Here is a 21,978-nt window from a genome sequence, read left to right as displayed (position 1 = left end):
AAACATATCATCACATTATGAATATTTTTACATATTAATCATTAAATTTATCTACCTTCTGAAGTGATATAATTATATAACAAGGGAAATGGTTTTTATATATATATATATATATACACACACACATATATATAATATATATATATATACACACACACATACACACACACTTGTAGAGATGAGCCCTGTGGGAAAAAAAAGAAATAGAGTGGTCCAAAGGGCAATTAATTCAGGCCCTTACAAGCCAAAGTAAATAAATAAAAAATAAAAATAAAAGTTAAATAATCTCCTTTTAAAGAAAAAACTCACTCCATCTAATTTCTTCGCAAATAAATTGAGAGAAGAGCAGCTTATGGCACTGGCAGAGCAAAAGTTATAGTATCAGGAAAGTACAAAAGTGATGTTTGAAGCAATAGGGCTTAATCCATTCAAACACTGGAGAAATCAAAATCTGGATGTTCAAAAACTCTAACCGCCAAGCAAGAGTAATGGTTATTAATATATATATAATTAAAAGACAGCTAGCACTGAGGATAGCAGCAGGCATGAGGGACTGATACTGACCAGAAGTATGTTAAACTTTAATACACTCCACTTTTCCATGTCTCAATACATATTCTTCAGCCTATTCAGCACGTAGTCTTCCTTAACTTACTTTACTGCACTAGAAGAAGCAAAACTAAAAAAAAAGTAGTAACCACCCTACCCTAGTCTCAGATATAATCTGCAGAGAACACAAGAGACTTGAACAGGCAAACGTTCAATCACAGTCATGTGAAAGGAATCATGAAAAGCCCATTTTATTTTTAAGCAAAGGGATATGCACCCAAACAGTCACAAATTTTATGTTCTTAATGGAGATTTCACTGCAGATAGCTATCTATTTGATAAATTAATGAATAAAGTAGGATCATATTAACGACCCTTACTATGTGTTTTCCTATTCAAGAGCTCTTTAAACTTAAACTGAACTTTTTCTTGGTATTAAATCTTAGAAAGATTACCAAGTATCTACCAGCCAGAAGCTAATACTAACAGAGAAAAAGTATGCCTAAAGTGAAAGCCTGACAAAAAGACCGATAATTAACTGTTAAAAGAGAACATCAGTATCTTATGGAGGCCAATATTTAATATTCTTCTTGAAAGCTCCAGCTTCCTTATCATGATCTGCCCGACCTGAAGCCCAAGCTCTGCGCAGCTCAGGTAAAAGGCAGTTCACTTCTCCCCTTAACAAGGCAGAGTTTCACACAATCCTACTTTAACAATCCACCCGAAGAAAACTGTGAAGAAATTTCCAGCTCAGTCACAACTGTAACTGAATCTAAGCCTTTGGACTTCAGAATCAACCACTGAAAGGCAAACGTAGCAGTCCTCTTCAAGAGCGAAACAACAGGCGGCTCCTATGAACACGGCTGAGAGAAGTTTAGACGCAGGCATGGAAGGCAGGCATTATCAGCTTCTACACGAGAGGACTGTAATAAAATTTTTTTTAAAAAAAAAGGATATGAACATAGTGCCAGCTTTTCAAAAATGATTTGAATAACCAGTGTAACAACATCTAATATCACGGGGAGGGAGAGAGAGAGAGAGGGAGAGAGAGACTGTCCTTGATGTTTTATTACTAAGTTTGTTCTTTGCCATTATAGTAAAAGTAGAAATTCCAGGCATAACTTAAGAGCTGGTCATATGAAATAGGGCCACTTTTTTCTTTTTTTTTAAATGTTCTTTCCCTGTTTGTTACACTTTTATGCAATGTAGTTTGCAAGACCGATGAAGAAAAAGATAAGTCTTTCAGCTGCAGCAACTCTGCACTACAATAAGACCAGAGTGCTAGACACTTACAGAAAACACTTGAGTCCTTATTGCTTCATTGTCTGGACGAGAGGAAACAAAAACCACCTTTCTGTCTCCAAAATGTGGGCACAGAATTCGACATGTCAAACCACAACTAAGGAATGAAAACAAGCAAGTAGACTGACTAAAGTCCTTAAAAATACTCATTTTATGAGATAGCATAAAGTAAATAGCTAGAAAAACAGAATACTCCCAAGCTAGACTATAATCACGGCTTGTCTACGTCCTCTTCTGAGGCAAGCACACGCTTCCAAGTGCCTCCATAACTGGGCAAAGCACAGACAGGATAAGCAACTGAGGTAGACGCTCTCCTCTCAGTTATGCATACATATTCCCTCTCCTTAGGTGTAAAAAGCACAAAGTAGTTCCTCCTATTAGACATAAATAGCACAGACTGACAAAAATTAGAATATTAAGTAAGCATAACTGGATAGCCAGTGAGAGATAAATATAAACAGTGACAGGACTCCCAGAAGCTTCATCATTGTCCTTCACAATGAGTTTTCCTTGTTTTTAAGTAGAGATAAAATTGTTTTCTGCTGCAATATGAAAGATATTTTACTATGGTTGAATAAGCTTATAGCTTTGTTTAAGCAACTTCAAATTTACAAAATATGTTTGTTTGGATCCTATCATCAACAGACACAAATTGATAACACTGTTGAGAAGCGACTTAACTATTGGATATGCCACAAAATAGAAGGATACACATTTCTTTTGTAAAACACTCAAGCAGCACACGTAGCTTTGAAGCAGTCCTAAGGACAAGCTTTCTTAAAAACAGCAACAGACGTAACCTCTACAACAGAAACATTATGCTACTTAATACACGTCCTCCTATTACCTTGTTTATTCTACAGGCAGCTTCCCCAAACCATTCTGAAACTTTTAAACAAACAAACCTGACAGCTTCATCTTTCAGGTCTGCTTCTTCATAGAGGAAACAGAACTTTACATAGAGAGAAATAATGGAGTTAAAAAAAAAAAAGAGGTGATTTTGCTTAAGTAATAAATTCATATAAATAATCTCCTTTCAATCTCTCTTAAGCACCAAAATAACTGTTTAATCTGTAAGAAGCTTTCAAAGTTAGCACTCAGAAGTCTCTGTTATTTTCCACTACAACACCATCTTTCACACGTACTGTATCAGTTCTTTGTTTAAAGACAAGAAAAATCACTTAGAATCAGAATGCTGCATATTATTCTGATGATCACTTGGAAGTGAATGTATTCAGAGTGGTGATTAAAACTGTCAGTCAAACCACAACTAAGAATGCACACTAGACCAAGTTCAGATTTAAATGGCTATAGCAAAGAGCAATGTAACTATAATTAAATCAGAATTGCTTTAGACTTTCACTGTAAGAAGAGAGAATAGAGCTTGAATTCATGTCTTTAAACAAGATGTTTTTTTAAAGCATTAAGCTCCTGAGAGCTGATGACGGATTCCATTTGATGCTTCATTCCTAAGCATCTATGCCTTTTTCTGGTAGATTCAAGCAAGCAGTGGCTGGATCTACTGTCATATTGACTGTCTGGTCAAGAATATCAGTCCATAATTCTCTCCTTTTCTCTGTAAAAAGGAGAAGTGATAAGGTAGCAGAGACAGAAAAAGGCAATGAGAAACCTGCCAAAATAATACTTTTGGAAAAGAGTCTAGAAGACTCTGGGTTTTTGACTTCTTCAACTCTAACTGAGCTATAAAGACTAGTTTTGCTGGGGACATTTTCCGAAGCTTGAAGGGTAAAGGCTGCCACACAAACAGTAACAGACACCCCAAATGCTATATTCAATTTTCTCCCTGCATCACACACACAGCCGAAGTTCTACTGTCAATTTAAGATGACAAATTTAGATCTCAAAACAAAAATCCTCAGATTTCAGAGCCAACTGAACAAAGACAGCCACGTAAACATCCTCTTCTGCTTTTACTTGGATATTATTGCCACTCAAGGTCAAAGACGCCCATCTGGGAGTAGGAGGGTTAACAGCCAGAACTTATCAATGTTTCCAAAATAAAACGGTGGCACCAGTACTGCCATTCTGCTATGTTTATAGGAAGGAACACGGTTCAGTATAAACCTCCAGCCACTCTCACACTTTACCACTGGGAATCACCACTTCAGGCCACAGCTGCACCCTGAGGAGACGAGGCAAACCCCAGGGAAACGGCGCCGGCAGCAGCCTCCCCCAGAGAGGGGCCCCAGGACAGGGGCCGGGCTCCTTGGGGAGGGGGCTGCGCACAAGGGCTGGAGACAGGGCTGGGCACGGAAGGGCCGCCGGAAAGCAAAGCCTCTGCCGGGCGCGAACCGCCGAGGCCCTCAGAGAGCGACGGATCTCAGCGGCCAGGCTGGCAGGGACCCACAGGGCAGAGGAGGCAAATCCGAGCGGGGCAAAGCACGCAGAGCTGCGGGACCGGCCGCCGCGGGCGGCGGCCGCAGCGCAGCGGGAGCCTGGCTGGGCCGCGCAGCACAGGCCGGGGGCAGGCAGCGCCCGCGGGGCAGCGCCGGGGTCCCAGGACCGCCACCGGGGCCCGGGGCCGTGCTGCCGTCTCGCCCCGTCGCGTCCCGTCCCGCCCCGACCCGCCCCCCGTCCCGAGAGCCGCCGCCACCGGGGCTCGGCGAGGCAGCGCGGCAGGGGCCCCCGCCCGCCCGCCCGGCGCGGCCGGGAAGCCCCCCGAGAGGCCGGGCCGGGCCTCCGCCCGCCGGGCTCCCGCGCCCCCCGCTCCGCGCCCCGCCGCGCGCCCCCGCCGCGACGCGCCGCCCCGCGGGCTCCGCTCGGGGCCCCGCTCCCCGCCGCCGCCGCCGACGCCTCCACTGCCGCCTCCCCGCAACGCGGAGACCCCCCGCTGCCCTCACCAGGCTCGGCGGCGCAGCGGCTCCTCCGTCCCTCGGCCAAGATGGCAGCCGCTCCTAACCCAGCCCCAAGCAGCGACTTTCCAAAGTCGGGCGCGCCGTGCGCATGCGCGGAGTCTCCGAGCGGCCGCGGGAGCGCCCGGACTACAACTCCCGGCGTGCCCCGCGCCATGCTCCGCGCATGCTCCGCCTTTCCGCCCTGCTCGGGTGGCGGTGGCGGTGGCCGTGGCGGTCGGGGCCGCGGCCGCGGCCGGGGTTGGGGGCCGGGGCACTGAGCTCTCCTGAGCAGCGGGCACCGGGGCGCAGCTGGGGTTTGCTTCACTCTGCTGAGGTCCGCTCGGGCCTGCCCTCACCCGCCCACCCCAGTGGAGTAAACTCTGTGTGCGTGTGGATATGTATAAAAACACCTGTGCGGCCTCATTTATTCGCCTATTTATTTCCGATCGTACCGAAGGGAGTGCTGCATAACCTGAGTTTCCACCGGTCAAGCGACAGCAGTGGCAGGTGTTGTGGGACACAAGTGCGTTTCTACCGCATCCACTGCAGACATTTATCTCATTAAATCTTTGTGTAAAAACATTTCTTGTTTAAAGAGATGGCTTTTGTGTAACCAGAATGTACAATTGTGTAACTGAGTGCACAGAAGCTAGAATACACTTCCTCTTTGAAAAGCAAGATACGCAAGTTCCATTGCTCTGAAATGAAAGCAAAGACTCTCCTTCCTTTTCAAAAAGCAAGAGCAGATCCTCACTATTTTTTTAGTAAATTTGCTTGCTTTACAAGTGCAAAGTTTGGGGTTTTTTCATAACTTGTAGGGATCTGAAAATTCAGCTTGTCATTCCTAGCTTGCACATAAACTCCCATAGTAAAGATCCCGCATCTAGAATTAAGTTAGCATTTCTGCTGGTGAGGCCTAAGCCAGAAAACAGCTCAGATTGTTTTCCCTTGGCAGAACAATAAATATCTTTCAGTGCCAATTAGCAGTCCCCAGTTATGACTGAGCAAGGTATACATGCCTGTAACTTCAAACCCAGCAGTCACTTTCGTTTCAGCACAGAACACTATATGCTGCTGAATCAGGGCCTGCAAGTGCTGAAAAGTCAGAAGAGTGTTTGGATTTGTCAGAAAAATGTGCATCCCTGGGGAGCAAGTTGGACGACAAGGTTACAGCAAACCAACTGAATGGCTGAAATAAATTTTGGAGATTTTTCAGTAATGCTTTTCCACTCAGCTTTAAGTTTCACATTCCTTTACCACATTTATTTGACCACATATACACGTTTACAGTTACATATTTATAGCGGTCCATTCAAATTAATAATAAAAAATGAATTTCTGGAAGCGTTACACATATGGAGTTTTGTTCTCATGAATCATCTATATAATCATCTCCCATCCATTGCTGAGATACACAGGCTTATTGCTGATCTTTGCTGGAGTTCCACATCGACAGAGCTGGATTGCCTTTATGGTATATTTGCTCTGTCTCACAGCTGGTACATAACATTAGGCTTGCTTTTGCTGAGTACTTGCATTTTGATTCCAAAACGTGTAGGCACATAGTAGCTAGTTACACTATGAGCATTTCCCCAGCCATCTGAATTTGTTTTGACTTTAGTGGAAGTTCAATGTTTGCAGGAAAAAGTTCAGTGCTGTCACAGACTCATACATGTGTGACTCCTATAGACTTCAACAGATGTGCGCATATTGCTTGGCCATTTGCAGTCTCTAATTTTGTCTTGCTGATTTTTAGGTTTCCAAGGTACAGGTTGCTAAAGCAGAGATAGATTAATAACAACCAGTGGCTGTTTTTCAAGGACACCACTCAATTTTCCTCTGTGTAAGATTTTTTTTTCTTCCTTTCATAACTGGCATTTCAGAAAAGTGTTACTGTTCAACTTCAGCAACCCTAATCTTTTTACTCTGCTGATAGCTCAAATCAAGTTACATTGGTGCTGGCTGCTCTGTAAAATTCATGAGAAAAAACACACATTCCAGGTGCAGAGACTGCTGATTAGTTCATGCAGGACAAGAGGAACTTAATTCAATCTTTATATTCAGACTCTTCCAGAGAGCATTTTCCCTGTTAAGAGTCATGCTCTGTCAGTGAACTGGAACATCAAATAATGAATCAACACTAGAGCAATGTGGCAAGCACAGATGAATTTAATGGAGCAGCAGAAGAGCTATATATCAAATATTTTACCTATTCTTTCATATGTTCTTTACTATTTCTGCTGCTTTGTTTACTTAATTGAGGGAAGAAAAAGACTGAGTTTTTTTTCTTGTACTTAAGGTTTTGATTACTATGTGATTCTCAGACAAGATGGAATTTTCTTGCTAGTCTCTGTCATAACTTTGACTGCTAAAAACTCCAACAGACTGGCATGTAAAAAGGACTTTGGGAAGCCTGTGTATACCTTATAGCTTTTCACATTTCCTAGGCTTAGTATGGTCAAATAATGCTTCTGTGAATTATTTTCTGAGAGGTAATACAAATGGCTGATAATATTTTTTCTTGTTCTTTGCCAATCCTAACTATGCAGATTTTAAGGTCTCTGGGAGAGAGATTATTTCTTGTGGCATAGCAAAATATATATAGCATTTTTTCTCAGTTGGGCCTCTAGATGTTACTGTAAATAATAGTATTCAAATCACTAATGTGGTCTTAACTGTGTTGTTACAACCATACCTAGGATTAGTGCTGTTGCTGCTCGGAGCTGACTGGGAAACCACTCAGGATACGCGTCTGAATTTTATAGCATTGTATGAATCATTTCCATGTTTGAATCTTTCATGTTGTGGTAACAAAAAATGCTGTAGTATGAATGAAGTATTGCAATTGCATTAGATTTTTGAATAGGCATCTATAAATGAGGATTGCTCTCTCTGATTCCTCAAAGCCGCAGGATCCTTCATTTAGGGGGCTGCGACAAGACCCCATAACAGAAGCACTAGACCCGCCTCTTCTTCTCCTATCCTATGACTATGGGATTCCCTCTCATAACATGGACTCTGCTTTCATTCACTCCTTTTTTGCCCTCCCAGCTGACAGGTCCCCATGGACCTCACAGATGATAAACCTATTCTTTCCAAGATCACATCTTTTACTCAAGATTGCACAGCAAGTCCCTGGCAGAGTTGGAAAGAGGATTCAGATTTCTCAACTCTTTGGTAAGTGTTTAATGCTCAATTTTTTTGTTTTTATTTTAATGTTAGTGAAGTACATGTAAATTCAGACACAGAATCACAGAAATACAGAACAATTTAGGTAGAAAGGGGTCTCTGGAAGCACTAGGCCAACCCTCTGCTCAAACTAGGTCCAACTTAGATAATGTTGCTCAGGGCCTTGCCCAGTTGAGACTTAACTATGTCTAAGAATGGGCATGCTACAAACTCTCTGTGCCCCTGGTCCAGGGTTTGACACTACTTGTATATTGAAAACATTTTGCTTTATTTCTAATCAGGAATTTCCCTTGTAGGAACTCTTACTTGTTCCTCTTGTCCTGTCCCTGTGCACTTCCATAAAGAGTCTGGCTCTGTCTTCTCTGCACGCTCCCGTTAGGCAGCCGCAGACAGCAGTTAGGATCCCCCTTCACCTTTTCTTCTCCAGCTGAACAGACGCAGCTGTCTCAACCTCTCCTCATACATCCTGTGCTCCAACCCCAGTCATCTTGATGGCCTCTGCTGGATTAGCACCAGTATGTCAGTGTCTGTCTTATACTGGGGAGCTCAAATATTGCTGCAGATGAGATTTTACCACTGCCAAATAAAGCAGAAGGATCTCTTTCCTCACCCCACTGGCTGCATGCTTGCTAACACAGACCAGGATGTAGTCAGCCTTCTTTGCCACAATGGCACACTGGACTCCTGCTCAACTTGTTGTCCACCGAGATCCCAGGACATCTTACACAGAACTGCTGTGGGCAGTCACTCCCAGCATGTCCTGCCACATGGGGTTATTCCCGATTGGGGCAGGACTGTGCTTTTGTTGTTGTTGAGTTTCATGGGGTTTTTGTCCACCATGGGTTAGGAGCTCCATCCACTAATGCTAAATAAGTTGATAACATAAACCAAGTCCTGATACTGAAAAGACCACAGTAACCATCTGTTCATGGAAGCAGTTTTGGTAGTGTGGATGCTTACTCACCTGGGGATAGACACAACCCCAAGCAAATATCACACAATGAGTATTGAATAGTCATCAGAGGTCACCAACATCCCTTAGCTGATAAGCTATTTTAGATCTTAAAACTTCTGGTTGACTTAAGGCTTTGTAAAGCTGGTGATTAATAAATGCATGAATATTTCATTTTCACAGCATTTTTTATTATCAGATTTTAAAGCACTTTATAAACAATTGTAAAGTAAGTCTTCTTACAAATAAGTCTTCTACAGTCTTTGTCAGCTAGGAAATTATTCCAGCAAGTGATTAATATTTTAAAATCAGACTTCTTATTTTGAAGTTACCATCCGCGAAAAGAGAATTTTTGTTGTTCTGCCTTGTTATCGGAGTCTGAATTCATGATTTCTCTTATGAAGATAAAAATACCACATCAGAGTATATCTATTTCTAATTGCCTTTAAAATCTGAATTGATAACTTTGACTTGAGATACAGAAAAGTATTAGAAGGAAAAGATAAATTGCTTCCTGTTATCTGCAGAAAAAAATGAACAAAGCCCTCAAGGTTGGTGAGAGACTATTATTATTTCCAGGTAATCTAATGAAAGGGTAAAACAAAGACATGTGGCTATTTAATTATTTTATTTCTCAATTGCTCTCCAGTGCATTATCAGAGAACTGGCAGGGAATGATTAAGTGTCTTGGGAACGGAAATGACACAGCTAAGATATGGATATGTTTTAAAGGAAGGACAAGATACTGGGAAAATTGTTTCTTTCCTCCCCACACAGAAGGCTGAACATTATTTTACCCTGGGACTGAAGAGCATGATAACATAGATTATCTGGGGATTTTTTCAGAAAAAAAGACATCATATGCTGATACTGGGATGTGTTGATGCATACCATGTGCTCTTTAATTGACAGCTCTGCCCAGTTCTTGTCTACACAGCGGCTTTGCAGGCAGTCTGTGCTTTAGTGATTCAGCACGGTAGACATGCAGGGTACCCACCAGCACTCCTCAGGTCCCTCTTACAGCTTTGTTCACTGAATGCTACACCTGGGACCTTCAAGCGACTGGAACACATGCATTTCCTCAATTTTTGAAATAGAGATGAAAACAGAGAGGAGGCCTTTATTTTGTTTGGACCCAAGTCCATTCCTGTCCCACCCTAATAACCTCCCTCATTTATACAGCTGTAAATTATCTATATCAGAAAGGCTGACTCACCCCCTGAATGGTTTACCTCCTTGCAAATTGTTCTAGTATAAATCATCTTGCATTTCAGACCAGAAGAGCGCTGATAAAAAGCTATGTAATGTCAAAATTAATGCAAAGAGAGAAGCTTCTACTTAAATACTTGGGGCTTGACCCAAAGCCAAATGAAGCCAATGGGAACCTTTTCCATTACAAATTCAGTAAGTATCTGTGTGTTAATTTCACGGATCTATACCTTCTTTGCCTTCCGTAGTCCCTAGTATCAGGATATCCCAGTGCCACTATATTTCAACTCACTGACCTCCTCTCATCTTCTAAAAAGAACAAAACAACCCAAGTTCTAAATTCTGTTGAGCAAGAAGTCAAGTTTTGTGTTTCACGAAGTCCGTGGGTCTGGGGCTGCAGCATTACCCTTCTGGACAAGAAATCTGAACCAAACCTCTGGTCTTGGACTGCATGGAAACTGCAGGTCCAGGCTTCGAATATCCCTTGCTGATTGGTATTTTTGCTCATTCATTCTGTTTATTTTATCCAGCCTTTCTTGGCTCTGAGTGCACTAAGCACCACACAGCTGAATTGCAGACTTAAGGTGAGTAACAGCACTGAGCACGAAGGTTGCTATACCAGTCCCATCACATGCCATTAACATAACAGATACAGTTCTCATGATTTCCCACACAAGATTAAGAGAGAATTTCCTTGGCTAAACTTGTTCTACAGGGCTCAGGGCTTGGTCCTCAGTTCATGTTATGCTTATGCTTGTTACAACGGTTAGAGGGAGGTGAAGATGACGTTTCACTGACTTACCACCAACCTAGAGCTGCGAAGCTGTCAGGGACTGAACCAGCTTCTTGTCCAACTGAGGCTGACCACAGGATTTGTCTAAGGGGGAGAAAAAAAAAGAAAAAAAAAAAAGTTGTTTTTCTCCCAATGGTGGCACAAGGAAAATAGGAGGAAGAGGAAAAATTAGTCCAGACTTCCCTTCACACTAGTTCATTTATTCTCTTCTAGCTCTTGTTTCATTTCTTGCCTGCACTGGATGTACAGACTACATGTTCTTGAGTAAATAATTTCTAGTGTTCTTGCAACAAAAACATATCCTATTTTAAATCCTTGGACCAAGCATACTCCTCTCAGAAGGCACTAGCTTAGTCATAACCAAACCATTACATAAAATCTTAGAATCTCATTGACAAGGAAGTCAAATTGAAGGCTCTCTCTGCCCTCTGTCGGGGAGTTAATGATGGAAACCGGGTGGCACTATATACACAAAATTAGAGCCTGATGAAGTGCAGAAGTCTTTACCAGGGACATAAGAGGAGAAAGTCAGCTGTAGTGAATATGGAATATGTTGAATTTAACATCACTGGGACAAATGGTATCAGGATAATAATGTTAGTGCTAGTTGCAGTGATGTAAATGCCTCTGTGGATTGAGATAATATAATTCAAAGCTGAACTAGAACCCCACTGATGTTATCTATATTGCTGCACAGGAAGATAGTGAATGTGAAACCATGTTTTGAAGGACTTTGTGCAAACACGTACAGCAACATGTCTCAGAGATTTTATGCTTGATGCAGGTAGGGAGACCTTACTCACAGCCTGAGTTGTAGTATGCTTGTGAGTACTATAAGCATTTGTTTATGCTAGGTATAGCAGCCTTATGTTAAAAGCCAATTAAAGCATGAACAAAGGCTCTAGACCTCATAGAGCCCCACTAAGCAGCGTGTATCGAAGAAGGCTGTTACAACCTTCAATTGCTGGCTGAGGCCTTCACAAACCTACCGTTGGCTCTGGCTAAGAGAACTTTAAGCCTACAGAGCGAAGTGCTTTACTTAATAGATGCAAGTCACTGTCATGACCTTCATTCAGCACCTTGTGATGTTTACCATCATACAGTCTAACTGGATCATCAGACATTCTCTCTGCCTTACCGCAGATTTTTACCTTACTGCAGGTTTGTGATTGGTGAAATAGTAGTTACCCAGCACCTACCTTATATGCATCATTCAATATGAAGATTCTTCTTTGCTGCTTCTCATCAAACCTCTATGTAGGGTAAAACAACATTCCTTTCCTTAAGGGTGCTCCTGAATCACAGTGTTTTAGTGCTTCATGGACAGGAATGAATTATTTTTGCATAATGTGTGAGAGTTTGTGGGTAACTGGAATTATTGTCTCTTTTTATAGGTAAGGGAAAACTGAGGTATAGAATATAACGTCAGATGTTTTCACTGCTTGCAGGTACCACACAGGGTTTGATTTGTCAGAGTATTTAGCATTGTGCAGCATTTTCTAAGCTCAGTGCTGTACTCTGGACTTCAGCCCACACTGCCTGGCTGAATGTTGACTAAGGAATAGGAAAAAGCATAGCCTGCTCCTCATAGGCTCCAGGATGCCTGTAGCTTGAGTGCGTTGTGTCCAGCAAGCTGATCCTAAGAACAGCCTGACCTTGGGCATCCCATATATCACCTCTGCCTTTGTGGCCTGCAGTGGTGAGAGGTGGTGTGATTTTTATTGGCTGCCTGATGTCCACCCTCTGCGGAGGGGTGACAGGCTACATGGTAGCTGGTGTGGGTTAAATGCTGTGGGCTGATCTGTAGGTACCACCAAGCATGAGTCAAACTTTCCCCCTCTACTGCCTCTGAAGCTTATGTAAAGCCCGTGAAGCTGGAGTCAGGTAATGGCTTGAACCCATGTGCCAAACAAAATGTGTTGTCAGTTTTTTTAATACAGGCATCTAGAAAATGAGGAATATTAATGATTGCTCACGCAAAGCCTGTCCTAAGAGACTGAGCGAGTGCCACCAAGGGATGCTGGGCTGAGGTAGGGGTAGAACACAGTTCTCCATACTCCCACAACACTCCTTTAGTCGTATGACTATTCTTGCTGCTGTGATACACATCTTCCACCTGCTGCGACAAATGAAGTCCTACAGACAACAGCTGTATACTTCCAATTCACACCACCGGTCATCTCAGTGCACTATCCTGTGACAATCCTGTTCAGCAAAAAATGGCTTTCTTTTTATAAAAAATGCTCTCAGATTGCATAATGTGTTTATTATAATGTACATAATGTATAATTTGCCCTAGTCAAGCAATTAACTTTCTTAGTATAGAGTACCTGCAGGAAGTACCATCTGTATTATACAGAAGTTTAGACTGATGTTTGAGCCCAACCTTTTATAATATAATTCTTCAAACTGTCGTATGCTTATCATGAAGAAAAAGCTTTTTTTTTCCCCTGAGCTTCACAGTTTTTCAATGACTTTGAGATATTTAAATTTATAGCCCAGAACGTCCTTATGTGAATTACTACAGTAAATGCAACAGTAACAGAATGTATAACATGAGAAACATCCTGCTGTTGTCTCATGTTCTCTGCTACAGAGCGCTTTTTGGACTCTTCCGTTTCTTTCCCTGTTCCCTCTGCTTTACTCCATCCTACTCCCTGCCATTTCATACCTACATTGTGCCATCTGGTGTCCCAAATCCACCAGTGACAGCAACAATGAGGGCCCCAGGGTGTACATGAATAGCTGAGGCATTAACTTTCTAAATTAAGATATAATGGAATACAACGATATCAGGTCTTTATCTTTTCTCTCTTTTATCTTTTTCTCTTAAATCAAAGGGTCAGGGCAAACAAGGCAGCTAACTTGACTTGTCTTCAAGTACTCCTCATGCACAGTTATAAACAACTGGAAATATTTTGTCAGCTGGTGGAACTTCTACATTCCAGGTGGGGCTGATCTGTCCTCATTTAATAAATACGTATCAACTCTGACCACCCACTCTTTGGTTTATCTGTAGTCAGGTGGCTGGTTCTTTTCACCCTTCACAGGGAAGTATGTCTTGCGCTGAAATTAGTAGAAGTTATATGAAGTGATGTCTTTGTCCTGGCCTTGCTGATTGATTTAGGAAGGACATGTTATGTGAAGGGGTTGCTGTGGGATACTGCACAAAGACATTTGCTGTAATTGACAATCTGACAACCAGGTTTGCTGGCAAGGCTGTGGGCTGGCATCTAATGCAAGGCGTATGCGGGATGTTTTGCTGCCTTTAGGCCATACAATATAAAAGAGAGCTGTTGGGAAGTCCCTCATTTACATGTCTGCAGAGGCAGGCATGCAGAGCCATGCAGAAGCTGCATGATACAGCCTTGGTGTAGGTATCTGTGTAGGCTGGGGAACTACCAGAACCTAAATTGCTGTCCCATTGATGTGAGCTAGTGTATTGGAGCTGTGACAAACAGTTGTTAATAACATAAACTAACAAATTTCCTCCCTTCTTCTGCCTTCCCTGGAAAGAGGAAGGCAAGACTGAATTAGGTAAACCAGTCCCAAAAGAACTGACGTGTTTCTCCACTGGGAACCTTCTGAATTATGTAACTGCTTAGTAGGCACCAGATGTGATTGTACGGCCTGCTAGCACTCTGAACATCAAACCTGAATATTAGCACTTGCATACGTACTGCCTGTGTAACTACAGGTTTCCCACTGGGACTTCTATATCTCCATTTGAGCCGCCCTCTGTAGGACCAGTCACAGAAGATAAATTGCTGCTCAGGTAATTGCTGCCAGGTCCAAGGCCCACCCTAGGCCTGCCCCGCTCCCGGCGGTCCGAGGGCCGTCCCGGGCCCGCCCCGCTCCCGGCGGTCCGAGGGCCGCCCCGGGCCCGGTCTCCCGCCCCGCTCCCGGCGGTCCGAAGCCGGCTGCCCTGGCGCCTGCCCTAACCCCGCGGGGCCGACCCCTGCAGACGGCCCTGGTTGGGGGTGGGAAGGCGGCGCGGCGCGGCGCAGCCCCGCCCCACGGCGGCGGCGCCGCCTCCGTTTAAAGCGCGCTGGGGGCGGCCGCCGCCTCCTCTTGCGCGCCCGCCGCAGCCCGCCGGCATGTCGGACAAGCTGCCGTACAAAGTGGGTGAGTGCGGGCCCGGCGCGGCGCGGCGGCTCCGCGGCGCCCCGGCCGCGCCGGCAAAGAGCGCGCTGCGCTGGGCGCGGCCTGCGGCGGCCCTGGGAGCGCCGCGCCGAGGCGGAGCGGAGCGCGGCGGGCGGGAAGATGGCAGCTGCCGTGCGGCCGCGCAGGCTGCGCGGGGAGCGGCGCGGACGGAGCGCGGCCCCCGCGCGCGGAAGCCTGGAGAATAAGCGGCGGAGCGGGGGGAAGGGGCGGCGGGAGCCGCGGCCGAGCCGGGCCGGGCCGCCCGCGGGCTGCCGCCGGCCTTCGGGAGCCCCTGCCGGGGCACCGAGCGCGGAGCGCGCCCGGAACCCGGGAGCTCCGCTGTGCGTTTCCGTACAGACCTGTTCAGGCGTCTCTCTAAAGAGAGCTGCACCCGAGCCTGCTTTTCTTTTTTATTTTTCGTTTCTTCTTTTCTTCCCCCAAAGATTTGTGCAGTCTGTGAAGACTAAATTCAAAGGACAAACCTTTGGCCACAAGGCTTGCGTACGCAGAGAGCTCAGGCCTCTGAGGAGAGAATAGGGCTGTGAACCCCAAATTGTATAGAGCTTTTCTTCAGCAGCCTGAGCAGAGCTGCAGAGCCCATAGAAGGGAGGGTTTTTTGGGACCCCAGCTCTCGTTGTGGTGTCCAGAGTGCCTCCCCTTCCCATGCCTCAGTGGTGTCCTCCATATGAAGACCATGCTAAGGCGTAGGCAGCGGCTTCAGCGGCCAGTGGCTTCATTCTCGAACCAAATGCAGTTACCTCGCCCGAGTTAAACCAGGCAGTCTGATTCAGAGGCCCTGTTATTCCTTTAATGCTTAATGGACTGTGTCTGCTAGGTAGCTGAAAGAAATTTGTCTGACTGAGATCTTAACAAACTGGGAAGCCCTGGAAAAAGCTCCTGTGACTGAAATAACCAAGTAAGAGCGACATTCAGTGCTGTCCGCTGCTGTAAAATAGTGTGCCTGGGCATTAGCTGCTTACCCTAGTGCCTTCGTAGGTAAGGCTGGACTTACTGCTCCACTGTGAGAGCTGTGTTCTCTACCCCTAGGTGGACTGCTGGAAATCTTTCATTCATTTATTTTTCTTTCCAGTTTTTGGTGAACTTTCCTACTGTAGGTTCTTTTCACAGGGTTAGAAATAGAATTTTCCAGGTGCTTGGAAAATTGTGGAGCAAGGGCTCTAGGAACACTGAAGCTTATACCTTTACAGGGAAGGAGAAGGGGGAGCTGGACTTGTGAGTGAAAATCTTAATGCTATGGAAGTAAATTCTGACAGGAAGTGTCAGACATTGGGCAATATCTGTCAGGAGGGGTGCTTAAGGCTAGAGGCCTACTGAATTAATGAGCTTCATTATCTGAACATTGTTAGTGTGGTCTCAACTAGTTTGAAAGCCTGTGTACCAAAGCATAAAATCAGAGTAACAGGGATGGGGTCTGTTCCTTCAACTCTGCCTCCCAGCTGTTCAGTGTTCAGTTCAGCTGTTGCAGCCTGCAAGTGTGTGAGTAGATACCAAGTCTTCAGCTATTTAAACTCCAACACCTGTCCTCCTTTGCTTGCAGCTGACATCAGCCTTGCGGACTGGGGTCGCAAGGCCATTGAGATCGCAGAGAATGAGATGCCAGGGCTGATGAAGATGCGGGAGATGTATGCTGCATCGAAGCCGCTGAAAGGTGCACGTATTGCAGGTTGCCTTCACATGACAGTGCAGACAGCAGTTCTCATAGAGACCCTTATAGAGCTGGGAGCTGAGGTAAAGTATCTTTGAGTTTCTCCTTCCATGTGCTCTTAGGTAATGTTCTGCCTAGGGCACTGCTTCTGTTTGTGTAACTGCCCTAGGGGATCCTGGCAGATTTCTGAACTTCTCAGAAGAGACCACACTGCAGTCTCCAGGTGGATGGATTACCTCTTTCTTCAGCAAAAGGCTTATTGCCTGGAATGCATATGCCCTCGAGTTGCAGGCAAACTGCATCTTCCTGAGTACCCATTTTATCCAGGGCAGGGTTGATGGCTTCAGCCTATAAGCAGCTGTCTGTACAGCACCCTGAGGAGCTGTGCCAAGAGCTGCGCCCACACAGTTGTGCTGTGCTCAGGCATGTCCTGCTGTTGCTGGTATGCTGGTAATGCTGAATCTGTAGTGACTGTCTCCAGTGCAGATTAACCTGGATTAAGAACCATACCATGTCCTGGTAAAGTCAGCAAAAATTAATGAAGCCATCTGAGAGCGCCTTTTGTCCCTGGAGCTGTGCAGGATCACAAACAACAGGAAGACAGTGATCAGGGCCAGAGACTCCATTGACTCTGAATTCACTACGTGACTTTGGACTGGTTACCTCAGCCTGTATTAAAGACTGAGATGCTTACAAGCCATCTACTGCATCGCACCCTGTGCCTGGCTTGCAGAATGAAGTCCAAACGTCATACAGGGCATGAGCAGAGAGCTAGGCATTTTAGCACAATCCAGATAGCTTGTCCACTAAGCAGGGAGCTGACTGGAGCTTGATGATGGATTATGCAAAGCACAATGTTTCATCAGAAATCCCTTCTCCCTGAAGTTTAGCTGCCTGAACCTAGGCTGCCCAGAGGTATCTCTACCTGTGTGGAATCTAGATCCTGGATTCCTGAGAACAGGTACCTAAGTGGTTAAGAGTATATCAGTGTTACACTGATCAAAAGGCACTGGGAAAAGGGGAAACTTTTGTAATAGCCTAAAGGTTAAAACTTAAGAAGTGTGGGATTGGTCTAGATATTTGTAGGCTACATGTTATTCTGCATGGAAATGTTGTTCAGCCTGTTCAAAGCTGTTTTGCTCTTGTAAATGGTGCAGTGCTAAAGGAGGCTGGGGAAAGGAGCTCTGACCTGGAGATACAGTCCAGGCTTCATTCTAACTACTTATTCCCTCAGAATTTAAAACTGAGCACTAGCCACTAAATTTGCTCTTTGCTGCTCCTGTTACTGTCTCCTAGTGTGGCTGGCCTAGGCAGTAGCTGGGTGCTTAAGCATTGTCAGGCAGCTTTAGCTTGAGCCCAATGCCAGATTGGTCTCCCCTGGGGTTCATTCAAGTTACTAGGGGAAGTACCTGCAGACCTTTGGTTCCTCTAAGAGTAAGTTCAGGTTGCCCCTCTAAGATGTGTGCTGTCATGTTAACTTGGGACTTGATTGTGAGCTCCCTTCTTGTCTTGATGTCTACATGTTTGTTTAGACTTTGACTTCTGTTTGGATTGAGCCCTGGTTCATCTTTTGTGCCAGAACTTCAGTGCCTGGGAGGGAGGAGAAAACCTGTAAAGAAAGTACACTACATAATGAGGATGTGCTTCCCTGTGCAGCATAGTGAACTTAACATCCCTTTTTTGGCTAGGCTAACAAAGATGGTATGAATACTCTGCTTCAGTTCAGCAGGAGTTCTAAAACAGTAATAGAGATGTATCCTCTTCATAACCAGGGAGCTATAAGGGTACAAATATTAGTCTCTGAGCCTATCAGGTATGCCAGTTATTCTTGAGTCTGTGTCATTTTTACAAACTGGTGTTACAGATCTGGGGATGCAGAATTTAAGTGCTTTTATTTTGTATCTTGCTTCAAGTGTAAGTAATATACAGGTTTTCAGTATATTTGAATTTCATTCAAATATTCATTCTCCTTGTGGCATCTGTACTGACATGGTGGGAGCTCAGAAGAATGCAAGTGAGGAGGGAGAGGGCTTGACTTCATGAATTCAATTTTCCTATACTCCTTGAAGATATGTTTTCAGTAACAAACACTGGTTGTGTAGGCCTAAATGGGGAACCACAGGGCTTGCTACTGTAGCCTCGCTCTGAAGTATACTAATTCTTGATAAAATTGGATGTGTGTGTGAAAACAGGATGAAGGATTATACCTTATTGCCCCCTCTCGTTAAGATTTGTTATAAATAAGCATGTGTATACCTGCCAGTCAGCCCTGTAGGGAATAGAGCCGCTCGAGCACGTGGCTGTCAGATGCGGTGCTTTCTAGGAAGCTGGTGAGTTGCAATAGGTACACAGATACTTTTCAGTGCAACTCAGCAACATGCTGTTGCTTTTCTAGGTACCTGAGCCTAGTTATGAAATCTGTGGAAAATGCTTAGCTCAGCTGGAAAAGCTTCCATGACTGGAGCACAGAGTGGGAGTTGGGTGAGCATAATCTTAAAGAATGCCTGTTGATTGAGTGTAGCATTTCAGCTGCATTTCTGACCCTTCTGAGTTCTAGCAGGTGTGTTGCTGTGTGTCCGCATTCTTCACTGGACACTTGCTATGTGGCTCTCTTGAAAACCTGAACTTTATTGACCCAGACTTTTTAAACTCACCATACTGTGCACTTGCAGATCTATAGCTGAATGTATGCTGTGGCTGTCTGGCAGAAGCTCTTTTGAGTAAGGAGATGGCTGAATGTATGGCACAGCTGAAGCTCCATTGCTCTCTCTCCCTAAGTAGCATTATTCTCCCTGTCCTAGTTAGATACTTAGTTTTCCTGTAACTTTTGCAGAGCTACTGAAAGGTCAGAAATTTGCACTAATATGCCATTCTTCTCTTGCTCCCCTTTTAACTTCTATTTCTGGATGAGAATGCCTGATATCTCAGAACTTTGCTCAGCAAATAAAACCTTGATTGTTTTCCAGGTACAATGGTCAAGCTGTAACATTTTCTCCACTCAGGACCATGCTGCAGCAGCTATTGCGAAAGCAGGTATCCCTGGTAAGCCTATGTTCTAATTTACTCTGAATTAGTGTGTACTGCCTGTTCTAGCTAAATCAAATTGTGTAAAAATCAAACTTTCAAGAATAAGCTTTAGGATAGAAATAGCTCATCAAAGCAGTGGTTATTACACAAGATGACACTTGATTCAAGCTGAATTGCATCAGACCTAAGAGTGACTGATCTTGTCTGCAATGGCTGCAAGGGATCCAGGCTGTGTGCTAGCGGCTTTAAGTCTGGTTACTAAGGTGATTAAACTGGCTAGGCAATAAATTGATGCCTTGGATGTGTTTAGACATAGGTGCCTGGTGCTTTTCATTAAGTCTAGTGCTAGTTGTTGTTGAACAGGAGATGCTGACTGCAGTGTGCTCTATTACAGTTGGAGTCAATGCTCAATATATTTTAAGGCCAAGGCTAGGACCAAACATCCCTGAAGTGGTTTGTCAAAATGCTACTGTTTTATTTTTGTTGCTTTCCATTAAATAGAAATTTCTTGCTGATCAGCATGAATACATTAATCTGTGGCACTCTTCAGCTTTAGGACATACAGTCCTTGTGAGTCTGTATGCTAGGAACTGCATGGCCTGAATCTGGGTGCTTGCAGAAGCTATATCTCATTTCTGACAGCCTGATTCTGTTTTGGGCTGTCTTCCATTTCTGTTATAATTACCTATGGCTGCAAATCTTTTCCCAGCTGTGGTCTATTATAAGCTAATGAAGGAAGTGGTCCCTTTTTTTGGGCTCCTGTGCTGTTACTAGCTGTGTGCATCACCTCTTGCCTGTCTATGGCATATGATGTCAGAGGACCTGGGAGACTGTCCAGATTGGATATCTTCCTCACTGCTCTCAACCACACCCAAAATTCAGCTGAAGAGCAGTTTAGGGATGGAATGTTTAAAGTTCTTAATCTCTGCCTTGCTTTGTAGGCCTTACTCTTTTTGTTAATATTACGCTTTGCATATTGAATTTACCAGGTCTTGAAGGAGTGCTGATCTTTGTACAATCTGAGGTACTGGTGCATGTTTCTGCAGAAAGGGTGTTTGCAGAAGTGGTTCTTTGTGGCTCAGAGTTGAAGTTTTCTTATACAGAAAATGAAAATAGGGCAGTTCAGCAGGTGTCCCACCTTAGGGTATGTAAACTGTAAGCTTAGTGCATGTTTGAATAGCAGAGTACTGCTGAGACTCAAATATAGCATGAAATTGGGAATACAGATGCCTAGAAAGGTGAAAGTACTGCTAGTGTTAGATGAAAAGTGTTAGTGGTTGCAGCATGTTACTGGTGGTAGATGTACTGGTCTAGATGTATATGCTAATATAGCATGAAGAGCAGAGGAGGCCCAGCATCTTGGATTTTAGCACTGTGCTGGCGAGTAGAACTTAAATTCAAGGCTACTGAAGAGCTTGTAGCATGAACTAATCACCAGGTAAAGTGTGCTACCTCTTTTGGGTTGTTTTAATCAGTGCATTTGCCTGTATCAGTATATCCATTGTCTCCTGATTCCTGGTAACACAGAGTGAAATAAGGGAGAAAATGGGGCATTGTTGGTATCAGTCTGGTTCAGTTTGCTTTGATCTGTCTCTCTTAACATAGAAGAGTAAGAAGGGAGCAGATAAGACTAAAAGTTTTGACCAAGTTTGTGGCCTGAAATATAAGATGAAGTGACTTCACTTCTCATGCTGGTATCTGTTTCTTGATGCAGAAGTCTCTTCTGACCTCCAGATGCAGGTAAGCATCTGCTCTGCTATGTGCTGAGTAAGAAACTGTCTAATTGTGTGTTTTTTTCTATGTAGTGTTTGCCTGGAAAGGGGAGACGGATGAGGAATATCTGTGGTGCATTGAGCAGACCCTGTACTTCAAGGATGGGCAGCCTCTCAACATGATTTTAGATGATGGTGGAGACCTTACCAACCTTGTTCATACCAAATACCCACAGCTTTTGAAAGGTAACTTGTAGCCTGTTATATCAGGCATAGCTGCTCTTGGCAGGTCATTTAGGTAGGTTGTTTGTGGGAATTCCATGCTTGTTTAAAAGGGGTGGGGAGAGGAGGGATAGGCATGTGTAAACAGGCTATAATGTATGCAGGAAAATTACTTACAGTCCCAGACCAGAATCTCTTGCCTACAGGACTTGTTTTTTCTGCCTGTGCTTTGTAATATACTGCTGTGACCTGTCCTTCTGGCCATCCTTCTCAGTGCCTGTTACCTGAAAATGACAAGTGATGCTGCTAATGGTGCTAAGTGTTTCCTGGAAATGGGCTATGTTTTAGAATTGCTTAAT

General features: G+C 44.3%; 2 protein-coding genes across 5 annotated transcripts in view; one reads left to right on the top strand and one right to left on the bottom strand.

The window, feature by feature from the left end:
• ITCH (itchy E3 ubiquitin protein ligase) overlaps positions 1-4,759 on the bottom strand; it is a 63,216-nt gene extending 58,457 nt beyond the window's left edge. For all 4 annotated transcript variants that reach the window (XM_062588863.1, XM_062588864.1, XM_062588865.1 and 1 more), the window contains exon 1: positions 4,713-4,759. The gene's annotated coding sequence lies outside the window, so the exon portion shown is untranslated. The remainder of the gene's footprint in view (positions 1-4,712) is intronic.
• Positions 4,760-14,890: 10,131 nt separating this feature from the next.
• The window catches only part of AHCY (adenosylhomocysteinase), a 28,854-nt gene continuing 21,766 nt past the window's right edge, over positions 14,891-21,978 (top strand). The window contains exons 1-4 of the mRNA XM_062588882.1: positions 14,891-14,974; positions 16,551-16,741; positions 19,625-19,700; positions 21,491-21,643. Of these exons, the coding sequence (XP_062444866.1) occupies positions 14,947-14,974; positions 16,551-16,741; positions 19,625-19,700; positions 21,491-21,643 (448 nt within the window). The 5' untranslated portion in view covers positions 14,891-14,946. The remainder of the gene's footprint in view (positions 14,975-16,550; positions 16,742-19,624; positions 19,701-21,490; positions 21,644-21,978) is intronic.

The sequence above is a fragment of the Rhea pennata genome, chromosome 16 (assembly GCF_028389875.1).
Source record: "Rhea pennata isolate bPtePen1 chromosome 16, bPtePen1.pri, whole genome shotgun sequence".
NCBI lineage: Eukaryota > Metazoa > Chordata > Aves > Rheiformes > Rheidae > Rhea > Rhea pennata.
This window is presented reverse-complemented; position numbering and strand designations above follow the sequence as displayed.